General features: G+C 34.6%; 1 protein-coding gene across 1 annotated transcript in view; it reads right to left on the reverse strand.

The window, feature by feature from the left end:
- LOC107188719 (potassium channel subfamily T member 2) overlaps positions 1-24,327 on the reverse strand; it is a 107,215-nt gene that overhangs the window by 30,173 nt on the left and 52,715 nt on the right. Inside the window, exons 8-11 of the mRNA XM_015577061.1 lie at positions 9,713-9,896; positions 4,655-4,819; positions 1,743-1,963; positions 132-329 (exon numbers count right to left, since the gene is read on the reverse strand). Of these exons, the coding sequence (XP_015432547.1) occupies positions 132-329; positions 1,743-1,963; positions 4,655-4,819; positions 9,713-9,896 (768 nt within the window). The remainder of the gene's footprint in view (positions 1-131; positions 330-1,742; positions 1,964-4,654; positions 4,820-9,712; positions 9,897-24,327) is intronic.

The raw sequence follows: 24,327 nt of genomic DNA on the forward strand, positions 1-24,327 counted from the left end.
CTGAAAGAAAGGAAGAAATAGTTTCCCTCTTTATAGGCATTTCTACTCAACACTTCGCCACGGTGGTGTACAATGTAATTAGTCTGCTTTTGTCTTTTTTTTTCAGTTAAAAAGTTGTTCGTTCAACTCACTGTCCTCTGGAAGTGTGCAACAGGAGCGTAACTAAGGTCGACGCGCCAGGACACGTACAGTTGTTTGCCAAAAGGGCGTACTTGAACTCGTCTTCACACACAACGTGCTCAGCAAACTTCACGTGAAGTTTGTTTTCCGGACGGAAGATTTGAACGTACTGAGGAACGTTTGGTGCGAAGTCTTTCACTGCCCACGACCTGAAAACAGTGATAACAGAAATTATTTATAAGATATCGTTCATAATGTTCACTGTCTTTCTGCCCATAATTATCACTGCATACTCTTTTTATATCTTAACCCTTTAATTCTCACAGACACCTACTGACGCCTTTTATTTGGCCTGTGACATAAGGAAATCGAAAGCTTACAGGATCTAATGCACACTGGTGGGCACTTTAGAATCTATTTTAATATTTCTGTTGATAAAATTTTTGGAACAATTTATTTATATAAATAGAGATAGAAATTAAAACTATCCATATTGGATCACTATTTGAGCTATGGAAATTGGAGGGTTAAAATAGTTTACAGTGGATTGTTTCATTTTCCAATGCGTTTTGAAATGATAGAGACGGCAATAATACTTGCAATATAACTGAACTACGACGACTTATTATTTTTTTTTGGTAAAAACAAATCGAAAATACAAACCGAAATTTTTTTATATCGAGCTTATTTCCGAGAAAATTTATCAGGCACGCATGTATTCCTGATTATTACAGTAAGCAGAAACGGTGAGTAATGAGAAGGTGTATTTAACTAAGACTTATTCAATTAGACGTGTATCTAACAGAATTTCAAAGTTGATTTTCGTGAAAAGGAATCTTATACAAAAAAAATTTTTTTCACATATTCGATTTGATTTTATACGTAGAATCATCCGCTCTTTAATAAACAATTGGAAAAACCTTCATTATTCATGAAAATATTGTTGCCTGGTGCTTATTATATCCTTGCCACTAAAAAAAAATGTTTATATAAAAACTGTTGTAAATCTTGAACTAATGAAAATGAAAACAAATATTTTTCTGAACAGGACACTAATTATTTTAAGTTTGTAGATACATAGATAGATAAGTTTATTGATTCTCAGTGGGGTTACAAACTCACTTCCGGTCCTTACCTAAACTGTACATATTATCTTACTCCTTATTTTTAATACTATCTTAATCTAACTCGCCGCTACTTTCCGTTTATCTTTTTCTCTCTGTTTCTCTCTCTCTCCTGTCGTCCTTTACTTATTTTAAGTTGTAATACTTAACTTCATGTCCTTCTTTAAAGTTAGCTTTCATACCATTTAGAATGGAGATCAACACTATCATGTTAAGAAATTACTCTCCATTCAGGAATTTGGAATATTTCATTACCTGTCACTTTAGCCAATTGTTCTAATTTATTAATTTATTCTTCTCAATGTTAGAAATATTATCAAAATTTTATTAGTAGGTTGCAAATCAGAAGTATGAAAGCTCTTTGGTGATTTTACCAAACGCACGAATTGTAGTTCGAATACGAATTTGATTCTACCAAACTTCATTGTGGCAAAAACTGCTGGGATGACTTAACGTTTCTAAAGTAAGGACAAGAAAATTGTGTTTTACTTAACTGACCTAAGTATCGTGTGTTCGTCAGCGGCGGTTTTGTCCGCGTAATTCCTCGCTGCTAGAACGAAGCAAGCTTCTGCCTCGTTCATCCTGGCCCTGGTAAGATCGTTGTCTTTGAGACACGAGCCTTGAATATAAATTACCCTTTGTGCCCAGATGGGCACCTGCAAAATCATTCGCATTGTAGTATCTAGTTCCATTGGCGACAGCAATACCACGTAATAATCCTGAATATAATTAAAAATTTTATACATTTATAAATATAGTGTACAATTTTTAATCTTATACTAATATAGAGAGAGTTTCTGAAAATACGTGAAAACCCAAGTGTTCAATATAGTGGGTGATCCACGCAACTTGTTCACACTGAATAACTTCTAAAGTATTCATTGTATGAACAAATTCTTTATAGATAAGTTGTATGCTTTGGAGGGATACATAATGTAATGCATATATTTTTTTCATAAATGAAGGCGTTTCGGAGATTTGAAGATCAACTTCGTTTTCTTAAATGGAACGCTACATTTTTTTACGTTATTTTATTACGTTAAATTTTGAGTAAAAAAGTACTAACCGTTATTAACCGTAAACCTTAATAATTAACGAATAATTTCACTTTGTTTCTTGAAAATGGTCTGCGCGTAATATCAAGGTGAAGATTTAATATCAGCAACGATTTCCGTAAGACTTCTTCCATTCACTAACGTAGGTGTTCGAAATGTTGTCCATTTACATTAATACACTGATGTAACCTATTAATCAACGAAGAAACTTCATATTCTTTGATGTTATTGTTGGTTCACGATAAACCATATGTTTTAATGTATCCCATAGAAAGTAGTTTAGCGGTGTTAGATCTGGTGTACGTGGTTGCCACAGAAATTCTCCACCACGACCGATCCATCGATTGGGGAATTTTCTGTCAAGCACTTGCCTTGCTACATGTGCATAATGTCTGGGACAACCATCCTTGTTGGTACCATATGTCTGTGCGGATATTTAACGATACATTTTCTAATAAAGTTGGTAAAATATCACGTAATACATTGGAATATTTTTGTGCCGTTAATCGTTTATTAATAGAATATGGTCCAATTAATTGATTGCCGAGTATGCGACACAACACATTAACGCCCCATTGACGTTGATGGTGAACTTCTCTTATCCAGTGCATGTTATTCAAATTAATTTGCCCGCGGTTAATAAATGTCGCTTCGTCGGTAAATAACACTTTTTGTAAAAAAAGATCGTCTTTGTGCATTTGATGCAAAAACCACTGGCAAAACCAAACGTGGTTTTCATAATCTGATCCGTGCAATTTCTGATGAAGTACTAGGTGATATGGATGATATTTTTCATTTTGAAAAATGCGAAGCACACTTCTTTTGCTAATACCAGAACCTCATGAAATCTGTCTGTACCGATATGAGGATTTTCTGTTACCGCTGCTAGGACCGCAATAGTATTTTCATCAGAAGTAGCAGTTTTGATTACGTTACGTTTGGTAACGTTAAAACTTCCGCTTTTTCGAAGCGATGTACAAAGTTTCTCGAATATCAATCGACATGGTTAATTTCGTTCAGGATAAATTTTGTCATACATAGCTATAGTTCTTGTTATAGCACTTTTTCACAATTACTAAATTTCATTTTTGCTTTCATCTTACTGAAATAGTCACGTATAGACACTCATGATAATTTCAATACTGAATCACAGACAGAATAGGTGATTACGATTCCATACGCATCATCGGTCATGTTGATAAACATTGTCACGTAAACTCCGCGGTCTTACGGAAGTCTTTGCTGATATTGAATCTCCAACTTCATATTGCGCACAGATCATGTTCAAGAAACAAAGTGAAACTACTCGTTAATTATTAGGTTTACGGCTAATAAAGGTCAGTACTTTTTTACTCACACTTTAACCCTCTTCGATATTTTGGCATAAAAAATATAGCATTCCATTAAAAAAAACCAAGTTGATCTTCAAATCCTCAAAACCATTCTGCTTACCAAAAAAAAACAAATACATTACATAATGTATCTCGGCAAACCATACAATTTTCCTATAAAAAATATTTTCATACTTTAGAAGTTATTCGGAGTGAACAAGTTACGTGGACCATCCTGTATACAAAGTGTCCCGTAACTGGTGATACAACCAGTTAGGGGCTGATTCTACGTGAAAAAAAAAGTCGAAAATACGGAATAACATTTTTTTATTTGAGACTTCGCATTTGAAGCAATCGAGTGTGAAAATTCATTTGTAAAACGTGCTACTTTTCGAGACCAAAATCAAAGCATGTTGCTTTTTCGTGGCCAGCAAGTCTGAAGTGTTAGTCTTCGTAAGACAAATGAAATGTGCTACTTTTCGTAAAACAGGTCGATACGGCGTCGTATTTAATTCCTGTGGAGGGATTGCGAAGCAGGACACATCACGAGTCATGAGCCGTGATTCACGACATATTTGTGTGTGAAGAAAATGATAGATACGTGTTCTCATTCACACATTTCACCCGCCACTGCCATATGCCCGCATGCTGCACGGTGTTGACCGCTAGTGAGTTTGGCGGGCGCTGAGTTGCCCATCACTGCTCTACAGCCCCGAAATATGCAATAAACGAATGACTACTATATTCGTATAGTAGTAAGTAAAAACGGAGTGCAATGAACAGACGCACCAGCAAAATCCTACTCAATTGCACGCTTACTCGGCAAATTTTGAAAGACGATTTTCTCAAGAATAAAGTTTCAAATGAAAAAATTGTATTCCACATTTTCGACTTACTTCTTCACGTAGAATCATCCTCTACCCGGTTGTAAACATAGTTGCATAACACCCTATATGACAGCAAGAAAAAGTGGCAAATTCTATTTATCAAGTCAAATTTGCCTCCAACAACGGACGCCACATACCTGTAACAACGGATGGGCGTAGAACTCATTCAAGAAGTCCATGATGGTGTCCGCTTGCAGCGTCGTGCTACAGACTACAACGTGTTTCTCGCTCTGCGCCCGATGCGACGAATACGAGCCGCCCAGCTTCTGCCTTTCCATCCACGTGAAGGCCAGCTGCTCGAACTGCCACAGAAATACCATCGATATCCCTCAGTTTCTTGGACGGAACAGAACAAAAAAAAATGAAGAAGGGTGGCGAAACTGGTTCAGCCAATATCGGAAGTTTGGCTGAACAGTTTACGAACATCCGGTGTACGTCCCAAGGACCCGACCGTTTGGCCGGGAATATTCGCGTGACACGTGCGACTGACAGTTCTGACAGATGAATTGCACGGTTATCACTGTCATCGCTACCATTATTGGCGACTGACGGCTGGCCTTAGGCACCGTACCCCCCGTCATTGGTCTATGATCCTCGGGGCAACAAGTAGGAGACCGTACTTGGGCTACGATTCCGTGTTATCGGACAATTTAATTACGCGTTTGTCAGTGATGGGTATTAATTAAGGTTCCAACCAAAGAGGTCTCGACTGGTGCTTTATCAGGGATTTACATTGATAGTCGTGAAATTTTCTGTGAAATCGGATTTTGTATGTAGATGATTAATTGTACGGTTTGTCATAAAAGTCTCCAAATATACAGGGTGTCAATAAAAATGTGGGACACTTTTACCGGGTGGATTCGAGATTCCAAACTAAGATGAAAATCAAGAATTACGAAATTGTGTTCAAGGCTTCGGTTACGACTTATTAATTGTTGAACATGTGGGAAAAATAAGCGTAAAATACGCCTGATGCGACGGGTTATTCTACTTGAGAGGCGAACTCCTCAATTGTTTTACGAGTAGGTTTCATTTATTTCATTCATTAGTTTCACTAGATTATCGATCAAGCATTTGTATCAGCTGGGAATCTATTGTTCAAGTAATATAATTCATCAAGCGAGACTAATTTCACGCATATTTTGGCCGTGTATTCAGAAATTAATAACTCAAAAACGAAGTGTCTAAGGTAATTTCGTCATTCTTTATTTTCGTCTTAATTTAGCATTTACATAGAATCCACCCTATGAAAGTGTCCCACATTTTTCTTAACAGCCTGTATAGTGGGAAAAGAAAATATTGGCATACGCCTTGTCTTTCAACATAATTTCATAGATTCGTGAATTAGTTATATTAGAAAAATTACCATTATCTTACTGTGTTTTAATTATAATAAGCTTTCAAGTAATACATTTTTTTACTATTTCACATTGTGCATTTTGTTCTAAATACAATGTACTATTAAAAGTATTATTAGGTGTGCCAATAAGTAATTCACTATGGTTATACATATGTATTGGCGATGTAGTGTAAATTTAGTATAGATCTCCGATATTTTGTTTAGTCAAAATGGCGGAAAATAATGGAACGGAATATTGAATACTGTCAATGTAGCAAAGGGTTTTGAATTATTTCAAAATAAATACAGAATTTCACAAAAAATAGTGGACTACTTACTGGTACAGCTAATGTAAAGCATTTGAGTGTGCAAATACTGTTTCTATTCAAGGAAAATTAAAATAAAATTTTTTCATAAGGTATTGATGATTTATATTCTCAATGATTAAAAGTAGCTTCCTTTTGGAGGAATACAGTGTACGTAACAATTGTACAAACTATAGAAACATTTCTGATACAGCTTTGAGTTGACATAAAACGTGATAGTCGAAATATTTGGATCGATTAATTATCAACTTTTAGATATTCTTGATTTCATAAAGCATTGCATAGTTTATTTATCCATTTTATTCACCTGAATTGGTTTCCTATCACAGTTTTTGTCAAGAACAAATTCTGACAGAAATTTATTATACACAGTGTACAAGAACTATCTTATTTCTGGTAATATAAAGCGAGGAATATGATTGTCTTGGAGAAAAGTGCTGATTTATTTTCACTTTGGAATCTTTTAAGGTAAACCGTGTATAATAAAAAGGAATCATATGATAATCGATAATTCATATTATTCAATTGCAATTACTTGAAACATTAAATTAATATTCATTACCGTGTTTAAAGTGATTGTAAAATATAAGAAGAAGGAGCATCTTCATTTTCGCTTTTATTAAAGCCGTTTATTACATCACGGTACTGTGATACCACATAATAGGAAGCAAACAATTCCAGCATTGTGCACCGCAGTCAACACGAAGAACAATGTTAGAGGGAATGATTGTAATTTTCAGTAGGGTCGTTAACTTTGTAAAGAATGTAAAATGCCAGTTTATTACGTTCTGTCGTGTGGATTAGTATTAATCTGCAATATTGTAAATCATTTAGGTTGGCTGCAAGCTGCGGTACCGTATTTAGATTTGCTTTCTTAACGGTACTTATTTATGATCATGAAAATGTAGCCAATTTTTGTGTAAAACTACGGCTAAAACAGGATCGATATCAGGTTTATAATCACCAAGAAACCCAGTCGTCATTCCACACGATAGAGTTGTGGTTAAGTATGAGAGAAAAGTTTTATATGATTAGCAATTCCGAGGGCGATAAATGTTCTCTAAGCCGCGAATAGCGGAAAGCAAAAGTCTCTCCTCTCATTTGGAAGGTGTTTCTTTGGTGAATTATTGTATTAGATATTGCAGAAAAAGATCGTTAAGTTCCGTTAACATTCACTTCAAAGAACTGATATTGATAAACTGGTGAAAAGTGAAATGTGAATTTGAATCTCTTACGAAATTAAAGGAATAAATTTGTGTGCATATAAAGTTGCAAGATAAAAACTTCTGGAACATTATAGGAAGGGAATCAGTACATGAATTCACATACTTGGGACTTGAAAAAACTTTACTTAGATGGGGAGGTTTTAGATAAAAAAAACTATACATATATCATGCATCATAAGAAATAAATAAATAAAATTGTAGTAAAACAGAATGGGGAATTATTGTTCAAAAGTGTAGATCTTATGGTTAGATTATTAAACTTTCTTCCGTGGATAATGTTCCTTTATAATGTTGAAGTATAATTTATTTTAAAAAGTATTGGTATCAGTGGAAGTAATAAGAAACGTATACGAAAGTATTCGCCCAGTGTTGATATTTGCTTCATACAAAATTTATTGACAATAAATTAATGCAATACACTTTTTTAGAAATTTAGTATGTACCTTTTTCTGCCATTTCCAGAAATAACATTTCTTAAAAGTAGATTTCTACATTGTCAATTGAATGTATCCTAGTCTAAATTTTAGTAATTGCAAAGTATTCTGTTTTCAGTGACCTTACCTTGTACCTTTTACGCGCAAAATGATACGAGAACCAATGTATGGAAAAAAAACATTGTAGTGTTCCATTTACAAGAAAGTGCGATTGTAGATTATAAAAAAAATAATACAATTGTTTCATCCTGTATTCTCAGACCTCTCTTCGTTGCACATTTTTCTGATCCCAATCGAAATCCCAACCGAACCAACCAAAAGCGATGCGAATCTATCATTCATCCTCATCATGATTGGTATGTTAAGACTTATTCGTATCTTTTATTTATTGGATTGTTAGAATATATCTTTGTTATTATCATAAACGAGAGTGATTTCCTATCCCTCCCGTTCCCTTTCCAAACTGCGTACTTCACTGATAAGTTTAGACAGGGCGTGCTTTAGCACCTTAAAAGAGCCAGAACCTGTAATTATAAATAAGGTAACGACCGCAACGCGGGACGTAACACATTCAAATGGTAGAGCTTGTGGAAGAATGGAAAATTTTCATCTACGATTCTTCTCTAACTTCGGTAAATATTTACAATAAGGGAGCCACTTTCGATCTCGATGATTTTTCAATATGTTGTCAAGGCCATCACGCTGAGTAGTGTTGTGAAGGTTTTAGTTAAGGGTCCACTTTTGTAAAAAAGTCATTTTCAAAAAAAGTTTACGTAAATAATTATTTAGAAGTTTGGCTTTCTTACCGATTTCGATACGCTGAAGTCCAAAACACAATATTTTTTATTCAAAATAATTAATAAAAACAAAATATCATCTCCCAAAATAATAGACAAGCTTCTCAGTCTACTTCCGCAAGTAGAAACTCGTCCATTGTTTTGGAGGAGTTATTGACAAAAAAAATTATTTTTTTTCTTGAACTGTCTTTGATCAACTCCGGTCACAATAATGCTTCAGAATTGGTTAGACACAGCTAAAAAAAAAATGTCATTCAGAATTGGTTAGAGATAGTTCATGAAAAAGGTATCGTTTTACTCTTAATAATATTTCAATAAACATTTGATAACTGAAACTTTCTGAAGGTCACTCGGGAGAGTGACCTTGACAAAATATGCCAAGGTCAAAGTCATAGGTCATATTTACTTATCAATTCTACTAAAGTACGGTATTAAAATTTTGTTGATAATAACTTTTGTAGAAACGGCGAATCCCAACTAAAATGTTTACAATACTACTCAAGGTATATTACCTTGACAACATATATTAACAAATCATCGAAAACGGAGGTAGCTTCCATATTGTAAATATTTACCCTAACTTCACTTGAAACAGAGTTACATTCCGACTCAGTTACTAGAATCACCCTATACCGGGTGTGACAAAAATGTTGTCCGACCCGGAAATGGGGCACTCGGGGGGTGAATTGGAACAAGTTTTTCCTTAGCAACAATGTAATCTGAGGCTTCGTTACCGAGATATTAACGAAAAACCCCGATCAATCAGAGCGCGACTTTTCCAGCCGAGTTCCCGCGCTAACGGTGGCTACGCGCTGCGACTGGTAGGCAGCGTTACCGCGGGAACTCAGCTGGCAAGCTCGCGCTCTGATTGGTCGGGGTTTTTCTTTAATATCTCAGTAACGAAGCCTCAGATTACATTGTTGCTAAGGAAAAATTTATTTCAATTCATCCCCCGAGTGCCCCATTTCCGGGTCGTACAACACTTTTGTTACACCCTGTATAGGTAATCGTCACCTAAATTAGACCGTACCGAATAATCGACAAAGTGAAATTGAAAATAGTTCGTGGCATACCTGTGTGGGTAGAACGATGAGAGCGACGCATATCATGATGACCATGTAGAGCTGCGAGGGCCAGATGTCCGGCACGAAGTCCCCGTAACCGACTGTCGAGAAGGTGACCACGACGTAGTATGTACTTTGAAACAGATTCAAATGCCTGTGCCCAGCTCTCTGGAAGTGTTGGATCCCGCATACGCTGGAAAATTATATCGAAAATTGCCGCTTGAAATCGTATTCTGGGTGGATTACAGTTCGCATAGTATTGAAATCACCACGTGCGTCGTCTGTGCGCCGCTAGTAATTCGACTATCGGCACCCTGAATAGGGATATCCTATCGTACACGCCGGAGAACCGATCATACAATTAACCCTCGCTTTCTACAGAGCACCCGCCGTCGCGTTCCGAGATCCTTTCATCTTGGATGTACGACAGAAGCAAATAATCTACCAAAAGGTTGAGGACTGTTTGAAAGATCAAACCACTCTAATGAACAGCATTCATAAACGACGGTACCTCCATTATGCATGAAACCTCGTCTTTATGTCGATATCGTATCCACGTCTCTTGCGCCGTATTTTCCCTTTATATTCGATTATATTTAAATATTTTCGTTGTTGGCTTGCCCACGGTGAGTGCAACGTGAATCTTACGGAGTGTATATTTAAAAGTGTATCTGTTAAAACATAAATGTCGTGAAAATCCTATCGTCCAAGTCGATACTAGTTACAACAAATCTTCCTCCGTAATACTAGTTTTGAATAGTTATATCTACAATTAACTGTATGTTGTTAGTTGAAACTAGTTATTACTGGAGAAGATGTTAAATAAATACAGTGATTCCTCGATGAATGCGACACGAACAACGGCGTTATTCCCACCACTGGGGGAGTCCCCTTTTGGAACCAATCAAAATAAAGTAAACGGAAGCGAAGTAGGGGTTCGGCTTCGGGCAAAACACAAATTTATATGGGGCTGAAAATCTTTCTGTCTTTCCATGAATGTCCTCCGTAATGGACTCGAGTACCCCGCACTCATCGAGACATTACTGTACATTGAATGTTTTTGGTAGTAAAACTGGTATTATATTGATCGACATCAGTCAGTTAAAACTGTCTCTTCAAGGTGAGATATGTTGTCGTTTGTTTTTGTCTTACATATCAGTTTGCTTATAGTTGCGAATCACACGTTGAAACACAAACTAGCATTCATGTTTGTCTCGTGTGATTTTTTACGTTTCTCGCACTTATTACTAGTTTCCCTCAGTTACAATTAGCTTTTCCTGAAAACGGATTTAACATTACCAGGGGTGTTTCTTTAACACTGATTTAAAATAATCAGAACAAGTAATAACTGTACGGTATTGCCCAATACATTTGGTTAATTCTGGAATTAATCCTGCATAAGCAATATGGGTCGCTGATGACCCCAGCGTCGACCCAAATTTTTATTTTTATTGAAAAAAGTTTTCATCAGTTGACTTAACAAGCAATTATATAATGCAGTGGAGAATTAGTTAAATATCCTAGAATTTTTTCAGATTTTTCGAAAACCTAAAATAGTAAAAAATTTGGCTTGTGCACAAACGACTCAGTTTACATACAGAGGGTTAAGTAGTTAATGCTAGTATCGAAGAAAAGTCTTTGCTACAACTAAGTTTGACTAGTTAGATCGGGTATTGACGAATTTCAGGGTTAGACTATAACATGTATATTAAAATGTTAATGTAAATATTTTTAAGACCACTTTTGAGACACAAAGATTAAACAGAAGTTTCTTTTACTATTACATGTTTTAACAGACTGAAAATGAAATGAGTATCTTTTATATATATCTGTTCGTCTCTGTTCTTATTTTGTTCTGGAAAGTCTCTGTTGTAAATGCACAAAATCAGCAGTTTCGTTATAATATAATGTATTTCCATTACACCTAATTGTAAAGGTGATATCATACAGTCAATATAAATTTTAAGATTTAATTATCATATGATGGGCAAAATTCCAAATAATAGGCAGGAAATTCAATTCAATTTAATATAATCTTAGTTTTCACTGAAAATCCCAGATGTAGAGGGTGGAGTTGTTGTAATATTTGTTATATTGTGATCGGACAGCGTTCGATGAAGCGTTCTTTAATAATAATAATTTACTGCATACATATTTATTAGGTTAGGTCATACATCAATTTCGTTTTCTAAATTCTTTTGATGAAGCATGGTTCATAAATGACATCAACACAGATTATAAACTTTAGAATGATATTTTCCTAAACGTTTGTTTGTCAGTTTGCTGAAGTTATGTGTGATATTATTCGAAAGTAACTGCACAAATTTATAGATTGCTACTTCATTTATAACATTAGCACAAACATAGCACTTTCTGTTAACAAACTATTGTGATAATGTATCATATTAAACTATAGCAGTATAATTTAAAACATCCATTGTTTAGTTTCTTTGTCCAAAATTATAAATACTACAACTGTTAATATAATGTTACCTTTCAAAGTTACGGTTCAGAAGACAGACCAGTCATAATTTACGTATACTAACGTTAACATGTCACGAAAACCTGTAGATTGACATTTGGGTTGTTTGAAGAAAATGTAAAATATGATACGAATAGAAATACACATATGTACTGCGGAGTCTATACACTTATAGTATATTTAAGATTAGAAACTACGATAAAACAGAAACTTTAAAAATATGTAGCGAAGTGATTAATTTAGTTTCAATCGAAATGGAGCAGTAATGGAGAAACTTCGACATTGCAAATAGACCATGCATGTATTTATAGAAAAGGACATATTAACATATCAGGTCACTACGGAGCACGCCAATTGACGTTCTATAGAAAATAATAACATTGTAATCGTATTGTAAATTGTAAACGATGTGAAAACATTGAAACTACTTCCGCTCTAGCAGAAAGGAATTTTTTTTATATATAATATACATTCATATGTATCGATTGCAAAGTTCTTTCATACCTATATTGATTGTCTCCCATGATATCACACAGAAGTGAACTAATAAAATTGTCTATGTAAACATTTGAAACACATTGTGTAAAATAGTCTGGTATTTCAAATAACAGTATATATTTGTAATTTGTAATTTGTAATTTATAATTTGTAATTTGTAATTTGTAATTTGTAATTTGTAATTTGTAATTTGTAATTTGTAACTTGTAATTTGTAATTTGTAATTCGTAATTTCTAACGGACAACATGTAATATATATTTAAATTTCCATGTCAATATCTCAATTCATTAAACAAACTACAATTTGAAGAAAACGATCAATCTTTTCTCCCGTTTTCTGAAAGTGGCCCCAGTAACAAGTCAGTATTCACAGTAAATGCGCTCCGATTAACCGTTAACTTGCGAATTCATGTCAACTGTAAACTTGTTAGCTTTCCTTTAAAACTGCCACCAAATGCTACCAAATTCTTCGTTTATTTCCAGATTATCCATCCGCGATAAATGTCTGCACGAAACCTATTTAAAACAATCCCGCTCGCGCCGATGGAGCGTGTTTCGACTCATTCGACCCGTATTCATGGATTTTACTCAAATCCTTCGTTTCCGGTTGGCGGTGGCGTATCGGCGGCAAGTCGAGCGAACTGGAAACGCGTCTGTTAGCAGCAGACGGCGAAACGATATTGCTTTTTTAATTGGACGCTTTTCGTATCGCTCGAATGCGTCAACAGGCATGGAAAAAGGATAGCGAGTCGCGAGTTCGGAAAATATTCCGGGAAATATACTAGGTGTTAATAAAGATATGGAACATTTTCACAGGGTGGATTTTACATGCAAAACTAAGACGAATGTCAAGAATCACGAAATTGCGTTCGATGCTCCGGTGCCAAGTAATTAATTCCTGAACATATGGGCAAAATGAACGTAAAATTAGTCTGATACGAGGGGTTATTCTACTTGAAAGGAATGCGCCCCAACTGTTTCATGCGTTGATTTCAATCACTTCAGTTCATTCTCTTCATTGATTTTACTAACAATAAGTCACCGATCCGTGTATCAGGTAGAAGTTCGAGTAATCATTACTAGACTGGATTTTATGGATCTATTATAACTGCGAGTGTAAAAAAAATAATACAGCACAAATTTTCGAGAAGATTAGTATACAAGTCTCTGACATAATTTTAGTACTGTAAATTGATCTATAAGAATGTGAAATTGCATAAACTTCCGCAGTCTAATTATAACCCTTCGCACCAGAGTTCTATTTCAACAATTAATAACCCGGAAACGAAGCCTGGAACGCAATTTCGTGATTTTCATTTTCGTCGTAGTTTCATACACAGATACCACTTTGTTAATATGTTTCACATATTTTATTATTACCCTGTAGTTTCGCGGACGGTATTACTATTATGACTATTATCGATATCGTGGATCACATAGCTGTGGTAAGGTGACATATATTTTCGGATGATTGTCGACGACTGTTTACGGGCGATGCTCCGTCCAAGTCGGAGAGAATTTATCGAAATTCGATAAAGTAGGCGAGGATTTTTATGCATTTGCCTGCATCATGCTATAAACAGAGATTTTTCCAGGTGTTACGTGTCGTTTCAGTACCATCTGTAGAATAACATCTAGGCTTTACGGTTCTCTAAGATGCACTGTCATTCTAACTTTAGTTCTGATCATCCATGTTGGTAGTTAAATATAGAAAAATATAGATTTTCTGAAATGTGTACTGGAATTTTGTTAAACATTATATAATTCTAGAAATAGAAAATTATTTTTCAATTAATATATTCAAGTACTTTTCCTAATCTTTTGTATTACATCATGTGTGTTTCAACATTTTTCTGATTGTTTTAAAACAATTTATAATATGATGTATAAAATAAAAGAAAAACATTTTTTTGGGGCAAAGTACTGAAGTTTGTAGATGGAAAATACGTATTTTGGGAGCATACCTTAATAATAAGAGACCAGCTACTAAGTGTATATTTTAAATTGTAGTCAGAAACGTAGATTTTGTGATTGCATGTATTTGTACTTAATATTATAATATTCACATCATAATATTATCGGCTTGATTATCCTATATGTATAAGTAATCTTAATCTCCTTGTTAAATTGTTAGATGTTTGCAAAATGTTCCTGGTAGCATTTTGTGCAAAAACTGAAAAATATATTGTAAATTAACAATGACTAATCGACTATTTCAGCAGTAAAATGGTAAAAGTGAAGTTATCAATAACGGTACTTCTGCATAGTTTACATGTTTTAATTTTAAAAGGACTAATATTTATTGGTTTATGACAACAAACGAGAAAAGATATCCTTGTTAGAAATATATTCTGTAACAACCATTCAATTCTCAACACTCCACAAGTAGCCCTTTAGGTGGATAAACCAGTAAAACGAAACAATAATTATCATGATTACATTGTAGACTCTTTGTATTTATAGTACATGTCAAAACACAGAAAACAAAAAAAGAAGAATCTCTGTGAATATTCGAAAACGTTACTTACTTCTGTTTTAACGAAGATAAAATATTAATTTAGTAGTACAAGTAAATTTCCATTTAATTATCTGTGTGTTATATATTTAAATGTAAAATTATGTAATCACTTCTAGCCCACTCACAATAAATTATGGAAGGACTAAGATGTACAAAGTAGCTCGAGTGAAAAAAATCTTTAACATCCTTTTCCATTTTTGTATATCGACTACATCATTAAAATAAGGAACGTACACGTTTTGCAAAGCAATCAACACAACAATCAGAAATATTTCGTGAATTCCTCGTCTCGGAACAGAAATGTAAAATACCAGTCCCTCTATTTTTCCCTCGGAAAAAGAAGCACACGGGGCGCGACGCGTCGGAAAATAAAGACAAAGGAATAAAACGGCGAATTGGCAGACACATTTCTTCTTCACATCAAACTTTTCGCCTCTGTTTTTTATTTTACGAACAGATATCACTTCTGCGACAAGCTCCGCAGGTTTCGGCATTTTATCGAGTGATTTTTTGAATGAGATTGTCACGACTTTCCCGACAGGACTAAAAAAAGAAAAACCGTGGAAAGAACATCGGACATAATTCCATCAAGGTGAATAACATTAACGAACTGGAATTAAAAATTGTAGAAACGAAGATATACGTATATTTAAAGAAGCTTTTGGAGGATTAAGGATGACGCGTTACTTATGCATGCCTCCTTAACTCGCTCAGAAACCATTTTTTTGCTGAGATTAATGTCGACCGTGTCCTGGAAAGTCTGTGAATTTCGTGCGAAATATTATGTGCCAGATTAGGGTTTAATTCTCACAAATTCGATTAACAGATACATTATTCTTACTTACATTGCGTTCTTGACATATGGAAATGTTGCTTAACACTCTGTAGAATGGCATTATTTTCTTAGTACAATGGGCTCGGGCATCTCACTTCACGATTTCAAATTATGTACTCGTAAATTATTGACTGTACTAAGAAAGGTTTTGGCTGCAGTTCCGAAAGGATCCACCCTCAGATTTCAATGAAATTCGGTAAAATTGTCTTAAATACTTACAAATGAACATATGTGAAAGGTTTTTTGACACATTTAAAAATTAACCGAGACAACGCTAAAATAATGGGGTAATTACTCATTGTCAGTGTAGGCGAAGCCCCTCCCTCTGTACCCCGTTAAAACGTGTTTGTATCGTATTGAGTGCGTGGGTCATATACACAATTGGTTTGGTTTAGTGTTTAGGAAAAATTATTGCAGTACCACGAGGCTTTAATATATTTCGGTCAAAAGTAATAATGTCGGTATTTTGTCTATTGTTGTGTAATGTCGCGTTAAGGGGTTACATACCTTCGAGGTGTTAAATAAGAGGGAAAATTAAACAAAATTTTGTATATATACAGAATTATTGTTCATTAAAAATGCAACACACACATACATCTTATTATGTTTGTTCCTTAATAATTTCTGAAAAATTGAGCTATCATCCGCGGTACCAGATATATCTCTGTGGGCTTTTATTCCGAAACAAATTTTTTTAAATTTTATAGTAAAGTAGACCAAAGGAACGAGTACTTGTGGAAGCCGATTTGGTAAATATTAATACTTTACAAATTGGCGGCTGTTTGAAATTAAACTTGTAGTTTGCGACATAAATTTTTAACTTCTTTAGTCACTAAAAAAAGAAAAAATGCACGAATCAACACTTCGCTTCGTTAAGTACTAGATTTTAGTCTTAAGAATATTACCACAAAGTTTGATCCAAATTGGTTCAGTGATCTTTTAAATATTTCTTGTACCAATTTTGCAAACTGCATTTCGAATAAAACGCATTTAAATGGCAACAATTTTCTTCTGTTGATAGGTATATAGCTCAATTTTTTCATAAATTACTAAAAAAATAACATATAATATGATGTATATGTTGAATTTTTAATAAACAATAATTCTGCATACACCAAAAATTTTGTTAATTTTTTCTTTTATTTTACAGTTCCAACGTACACATGTAACCCCTTCACTGTCAGTGGATATTTATTGTTATATTTTTCTCGAGTACTATTTGAGTCTTTAAAGTTGTTTCTTAATTCGAAGTCGATGTTGCATTGGAGACTTATTATCATGTAATTGATAGATACATTGTCGATAATATTTCTGCTGGAATGGATCGTATTCTATACTCCTTCCAAACTATGCACTACGTAGAAACTCCGTTTACTGTAAAGATCATAAGTAGTTGTGTTATATATCTGACTATAACTATAAGTTCGGTAAGTACGGAAAGCCATTCATAAGCCGAACGTCAAGAGACTTTCCGGATGACAGTGAAATAGACGTTGTCTACTTTACTACACTAACTGTACCAGAAGATAATAAATTCTGCTTATTAAGCACACCATAGTGTGTATTTTGCATTGTTTAAGATCGGTACAGTCTTTCATTCACCTTAACTTTACCATGTATCAGCGAACAATATACTTGATACTTTTAAAAAATAAAACACGTTCATTTATTAATTAGAAACAGTTCAATGACAATATTTTTTAAGATTACTTCTGTCAAATATAATTTATTTCACTTTTTACTTAAAGATGCAATTTAGTTGCTAAACATGATTTCTTTTGGAAATCTTGAAAATATTTTTATTCCTGCATAATTTGGATTATTTATGTTTAGAGACAAAGGTGATGATCCTTAAAGTTGTACTTCAAATCATAATAAATGTGTTGCAATTTTTGTTAAACTAATCATGCAATAAAATTATGCCTTGATGATTTCGTGAGAATTTCTTGTTTAAAGAAGGAAGTATTAAATAGTGAGTATGTATTGTACAATATTTACGAGAATAACGACGTCTTTGTTACTTACAATCATTCAAACTTGTTTTATGAACTAATGTAATATTTAATAATATTGACTAATATCTAATTCAATATATTGTTTACATGTTATGTAAAATAGGCAATAACATATTAATGAAGAAAATACTACTGTAGCTAGCTTTTTTAGGGTAACAAAACTACCAAAAATTATAGTCTCGTAATTTAAATGCAATCGTAATCGTTAATAACCCTGCTGTTAGAGGTTGATACGACTATAAAGAATGAATAAAAAAAGGCTATAATTAATATAATTAACTCACCGTGGAATTTATCCACTTGTAGCACATACGGTTATGTGAAACAGAACATAATATACCTCGAATCAAGTTTAATAGTTTAAACAAAATTAACTCGATCACAATAAATAACAAATAGCTGGCAATTAAATTCGATCATTCTAACGTAAACAACAAATTCGATCGTCATCATAAATAATCTTCTAGTAAATATTTTAAATGAAATTCCATAATTTATTTAATGCGCATAAAAATAGAATTTGTACGAATCAAAGTAAGTACCGAGAAATTCCTAACTGCTATTTCAATTTACAGTCATAATTAGTTTTTAAGTTTGGTTATACCAACCGCATAATTATAGTCAACGTCTGAAACGTCTATCTTGCATGAACGAAGAAACTTCGTTGCCGTTAATCGAAATGCCTGAATATTGCGTGTGACGGTAAACAGAATTACTCGTCTAGAAATGAAAGCCATTTTCCGCCGAACTTCATTACACAGTCATTCGTTCGTTCGAAAAGTTACACGCCATGAGTTCGATCGAATGTAATCTTCCGGGCTACAGAATAAAGACATACAGCAAAGCGAAAAAAACCGAGATTTCCATGCGCGACTGATTTTCTCGTTTCACTCTTAAATATATTCTATCGGTTTTGCAAGAAGTATCTGATCGAACAGAATCAACATCTGCACTAAAAATTATTTGCATCTTGATCGTAGAAAATGTTTCATCAGTGAAAGAATTAGATTGAAATAGTTATCGATATTTAAATAAAATCCTGCGTGGAAATGTAAGGACTAGGCTGCGGATATTTTATTTATACAATTAAAACAGATCCAAGTATGCAAGGTATACAGGGTGTTCCAAAATAGGTGTCAGTTCTTGAAAGGGGTGATTCCTGGAGTGATTTGAAATAACTTTTTCCTTGGCGAAAAAGTTCGCCGAGGCTTTGTTATCGAGATATTAACGAAAAACCCTGACTAATCAGAGCGCCAGACTGTTGGCTGAGCTTCCGCGGTAGTGTTGTCTACGCGCTGCGCTTGCACTACGAAAAAGAGAATCGGTATGAATCGAACGAAACTGTGTAGAACAGCAAATAAAAAGGACGTAATAAATAAAATCGTACTTTTCATTTTCATTCATTAATTGTTCATTTGTTATTCTACGCAGTTCTTTCAATGCCTATCGACTTGCTACAAGCGCAGGGCGTAGCCAACACTACCGCGACAGTTCAGCCGGCAGACTCGCGATGATTGGTCGGGGTTTTGCGTAAATATCATGTTAACAAAGCCTCGGAGAACTATTTCGCTAGGAACAAAGTTATTTCAAATCACCTCAGGAATCACCCTTTTCAAAGACTTACACCTATTTTGGAACACCCTGTATGCAGACAATGCTTGCATACTAAAATTCTGCAAGATGTATACATATATGTACGTGGTGTGTTTATAAAGTTCTGGGAGTTACGATCTGGCTGAATACTGCAGGGATCATGACTAATGATTTCAGATACATGTAAACCTTGACACGTTTTTCCAACGATGTTACTCAATGCCGATCCGAATGATTTAGCCGCTTGACGAATATAGATGTGCTTTTGAGTATTAATTTTGCAACTGTAGAAGAGGTTCTAAGTTCTCAAAGAGCCATTATTTTCTTAAAAATTAGTTTTAAACGAATTGCGTTGAGAATTATTCCCAATTCCATCTTATTCGCCTGGTCAGGTAACCAGTAATCATCAATTCTTGTCAAAATTGAAAAAACCTCTACGCGGTGAAAGATTTTAGGTTTTAAATGACTTAATGAAGAGACTTTCAGAAAGTTTTTTTAGATGACAATTGCATACAGTTAAACGGAATGTATATTGAAAAATAACAATGTAATATGCAGGGAAAATTAATAAAATAAAGAATTTATAACACAAATCCCAGAACTTTGGAAGCACCCATTGTACATTACATACGTATGTATGTAATGTACATTTATGAAATATTAATAACCTTGTTACTTTTATTTCTCATAATTCGTGTTACAATATATATCAATAATTTTCTCACGGTTTTCTGCAGTGATTTGATATTGTTTATCTGAAAAAATTAATTTCCTGGTCGAAAAAGGTCGTTTATGTTATTGGAATTGGTATCTTTTGGTCCTTTAATCAGTTAATGGATGTACCATTCAGAATTTTAGCAAATTTTTAAATATTGGATTGTAAGCAGGATTTTGATTCATAACATGATACAAATTCTCTCTGATGGTTTCTTCAAAACTACTGGGTATATTTTCCATATATTCGGCGAATTCAGTAACTATTTTTAACGGTGCGGTTAAAGGTATTTTTTTATTTTATAATTTTTTCATATTAACTGGAGAAGTCCAAAATGGACTTGAATGTATCCTTAAGCTTGGTATACATTTTCTTTTCTGAATTTTTCCTTTGCACCTCTACTCCATGCCGCGTTGCTTTCATCGAACAATTCGATTACCTATTTTAGAAGTAATACCATACATAGAAATAATGGAACGAATACCTCTGTGATAACCTTTAAATGCGTTGCACAGAATAATACTGCCTCTAACCAGGTTCCCGATCTTGTTGAAATTGGCTGTGGTAGAAGTGTAATATTTGGAGTTCTTTTCTTTACAAAATTCCACGCAACAGAAAGTCGTTAAAAGTTTAATGTGCTAAAAGTGTAGTCACTTTTCTACAAATAAAAAAAATGTCTCTTCTACACTTCTTCTAAATTGTTGAAAAATAAAACCGATGTCACAAGAAACATATGCAGAATATGTACGAAATTTGTAACAAAATTATTCATCTTTCGTTTATATCAAATATGCAAAACGTATGTAATATGAAAAATATGCATTTGCATAAATATCTGGAGTATAGTAATGACCGACGAATTTTCGTTGGTATTTTGCTTCCATTTTATTTAACCGACAGTGAATTCAACTTCAGCAAGGAAAATGACAAAAAGGTAAAAAAAACGCGATGAATTATTACGGGTAGCAGGTGCTGTAGAAATTAATTAACATTAACAAAAATTTCTCATAGTAACCAATACATGTATATTGTAGGGTGTGAGATGCGTGTGTTTAGTTTTAGATCGAGCGAGTGCGGTGCGAATGAAGAGTGTTTATACCGTGTGACAGTTTCTTCGAATGAGAGAGCGTGCTAGATAAGATGGAATGAAAGGAACTGCGTCGAACCTCGTGATCGAAAATCGACACGAGGCGAGAATGTGTGAATGCGTGTGTGAACCTATGACCGAGTGTGACCATGTATGAAGGGGGATATAAGAGGGAAGTCAGTCAGAGCGAGTGTGTCTTAAGAGCTAGACTGTTGCAAGCGTGTCCTAACGAATTCTTTATACACATTTTAGAATAAACCTTTTATTTCTACCAAATACAACCACCACTTAATATTATTCCTACAATATGTGTTGGCAAAGTCGAAAATCAGGTATGCACGAACCCCTTGATGTTACTGAAGAAAGTTCTTGATTATTCCTTCATTCAGAACAGAATAAAAATGTTATAACACTCTGCTATAATTCCTGAACAATTTTCTATTGCTTTCAGATGCCAGTGAACATTTAATTATAGTGTGCTAGGTATAATCCCAGATAGTATCGTGCATCGAAAGGACGACCGTTTCATGTCTAGTTTATGTCCAAATGTCTTAGGTCCATTATGAACATCCCTAGGATGTTCGTAAGACTTATATTTCGAATGTTCCAGAAACGTCCGACCCGAAAGTCTTACGGATGTTCTCACGACTTAAATTTTGGATGTCCTAGAAACGTCCATCTCGAAAGTCCTCCGGATGTTCTCAAGGCTTAAATTTCACATGTTCTGGAAACGTACCCCTAGTAGCAATTACTGTTTGCATTTTGATGGGCGTTTGTTGCACTATTGGTTGGTCAACAGTTAGAATTGTCACCCCTTTTTTGCAACTGGGCCAACAATCATACCCAACGTTGGGACCATGTCACTATACTACGAAGGGCCAACTGTTGAGTATCTACAATAAACCAACAATAGGAAGACAGTTGGCTATACTACACTTCCATAAAATCTTTTACAAATATTTACAATCTTATTACAATATTTACAGATATTTACAAATCTTTTACAAGTATAACACTGTAAATAATATTTATAATAATTACTTGTTATAATAATTTTATATATGTATAAATTGTATATGTATATTAAACAGGTAAACAAGTGGTTTACCAGCAACATTACTGTTACAATTTATTATGTTCAATGTATACATGTAGGAGCGTTGGATGGAGGTCCCGATCGGGTCCCAATCCATAGATATATACATATAGACGAAGCATAAGCTACCACTTTGGGTGAGGGGACCGTAGGATTGGAGGGGAGAAGACAGCGGTCATTAGATATACGTCGGTTAGCTTCGGCTGCATTCGGCTCGATTCGGCTCGTTGTTAATGGCTGGTGGGCTGTGTGCCATACTATTATTTAATGCTTTATACTATTTATTAATTTTGTTAAATACATATATCTATACAAACTGCATGACATACGGAATTTTTAACGTATAATAAGTATATTCTTTTCATCTCTCATAGCATACATGTATGCAACGTGATTGTATACTCGAATTGCACCGAAAAGGAACGAAGTTACCGGATTTATAACTAACCACCCTCTTACCGCGAATCTTACTCCCCCGCTCAGTTCATGATCCGTCTATACATATATGTCTATGTTCCGATCCCACACTCGGCCATCCTGCACTGACATTCGCCCTCGAATGTCTTCTGTGTACGTCTGCTTGCATCGTCTTCTTCGGGTAACACTCTCCCTCTCACTTTTCAACTGCTGGGAGACGTGCCCCTCTCTTCGTTATCGCGAGTGAAAAGAATTTGATTCAGTACCTACGTAGCATTTCATGTTTTAAACAAAGTGACACTGGTCTTCTTTTCCTTGATGCATTGGACTTCAACTTTCGACATTTTTCTCGATCGTGTATTCATATATCTATCAGAAGATATTTCACGCAATAAAATGGAAATTTTTTATTTTTGGTTTCGGACACTCTCCGCGAGGGTGCAATACGCTCTCTGTGCGACCCCCTAAAAAAACTAGTCGTATCAAATTTTTTTTCCCCTGAAACTATTCAATTTTTATCTGAAACATTTTTCGGTATGAACGGTTTCGAAGATATTCGAGGAGATCAATTGAAATGACTCATCCTGTATATCCTCTTACATAAATGTGTAATTGTTTAAATGTTATCACAAACTCTAATTGATTTACAGTCTGTTTTGTAAAATTATTGCGATTTGCGCAATCTTCTACTTTTCAAATGTCGAATTCATAGTGTTACCATAAAGAATTCCTTTGACTATTAAACAATTAATAATAGAATTATCACACTTATATTTTATTATTTACATTAATAATTATTTTAATGTATGATCCAAGATTAATACCCACGTGAGATGGTTCACCCTAGAAGTTGTAAATTACTTCGATTGGGCAATTGCAAACAAATTTACTCTTCACTTTTTCGTCTACCCGGATCGATCATCTCGATCACTGCGCGACACGCGCGCGGTATCAGTGGGAAAATGGTGATCGAGCGTGCGGGAAAGGGCGAAACTTAGCTGATTGACCCAGATCGTTATGTGGGACAAACGTTAATAAGTAATCGTGGCGGCTACTGCAGATGGATTGGTATCACCATCGATCGTCGTGATTCATTATTTACAGCGCGGGTTTAGAACGGCGTACTTGTAAGCTTGCTCTTGTAGCGGGGAGAGTCGCAACAGGAGCGGCCGGATGTCGCCTATCTCACCGCCGATCTTGAAATTATTCGGAAGTCATTTCTCAACTTCTGGACGTCGTGCAAGGATTTCGCATACGTTGTCTGCTTTATTAAACCGTTTCGGAACCTAAGATTGTCGAGTGATACCTTGATTATCTGAGATTTGAATCTCTGAAGAATACGAGGTCTGAAGGTCCGAATAATATATG

Source organism: Dufourea novaeangliae, unplaced genomic scaffold (assembly GCF_001272555.1).
Source record: "Dufourea novaeangliae isolate 0120121106 unplaced genomic scaffold, ASM127255v1 scaffold108, whole genome shotgun sequence".
Taxonomy (NCBI): domain Eukaryota; kingdom Metazoa; phylum Arthropoda; class Insecta; order Hymenoptera; family Halictidae; genus Dufourea; species Dufourea novaeangliae.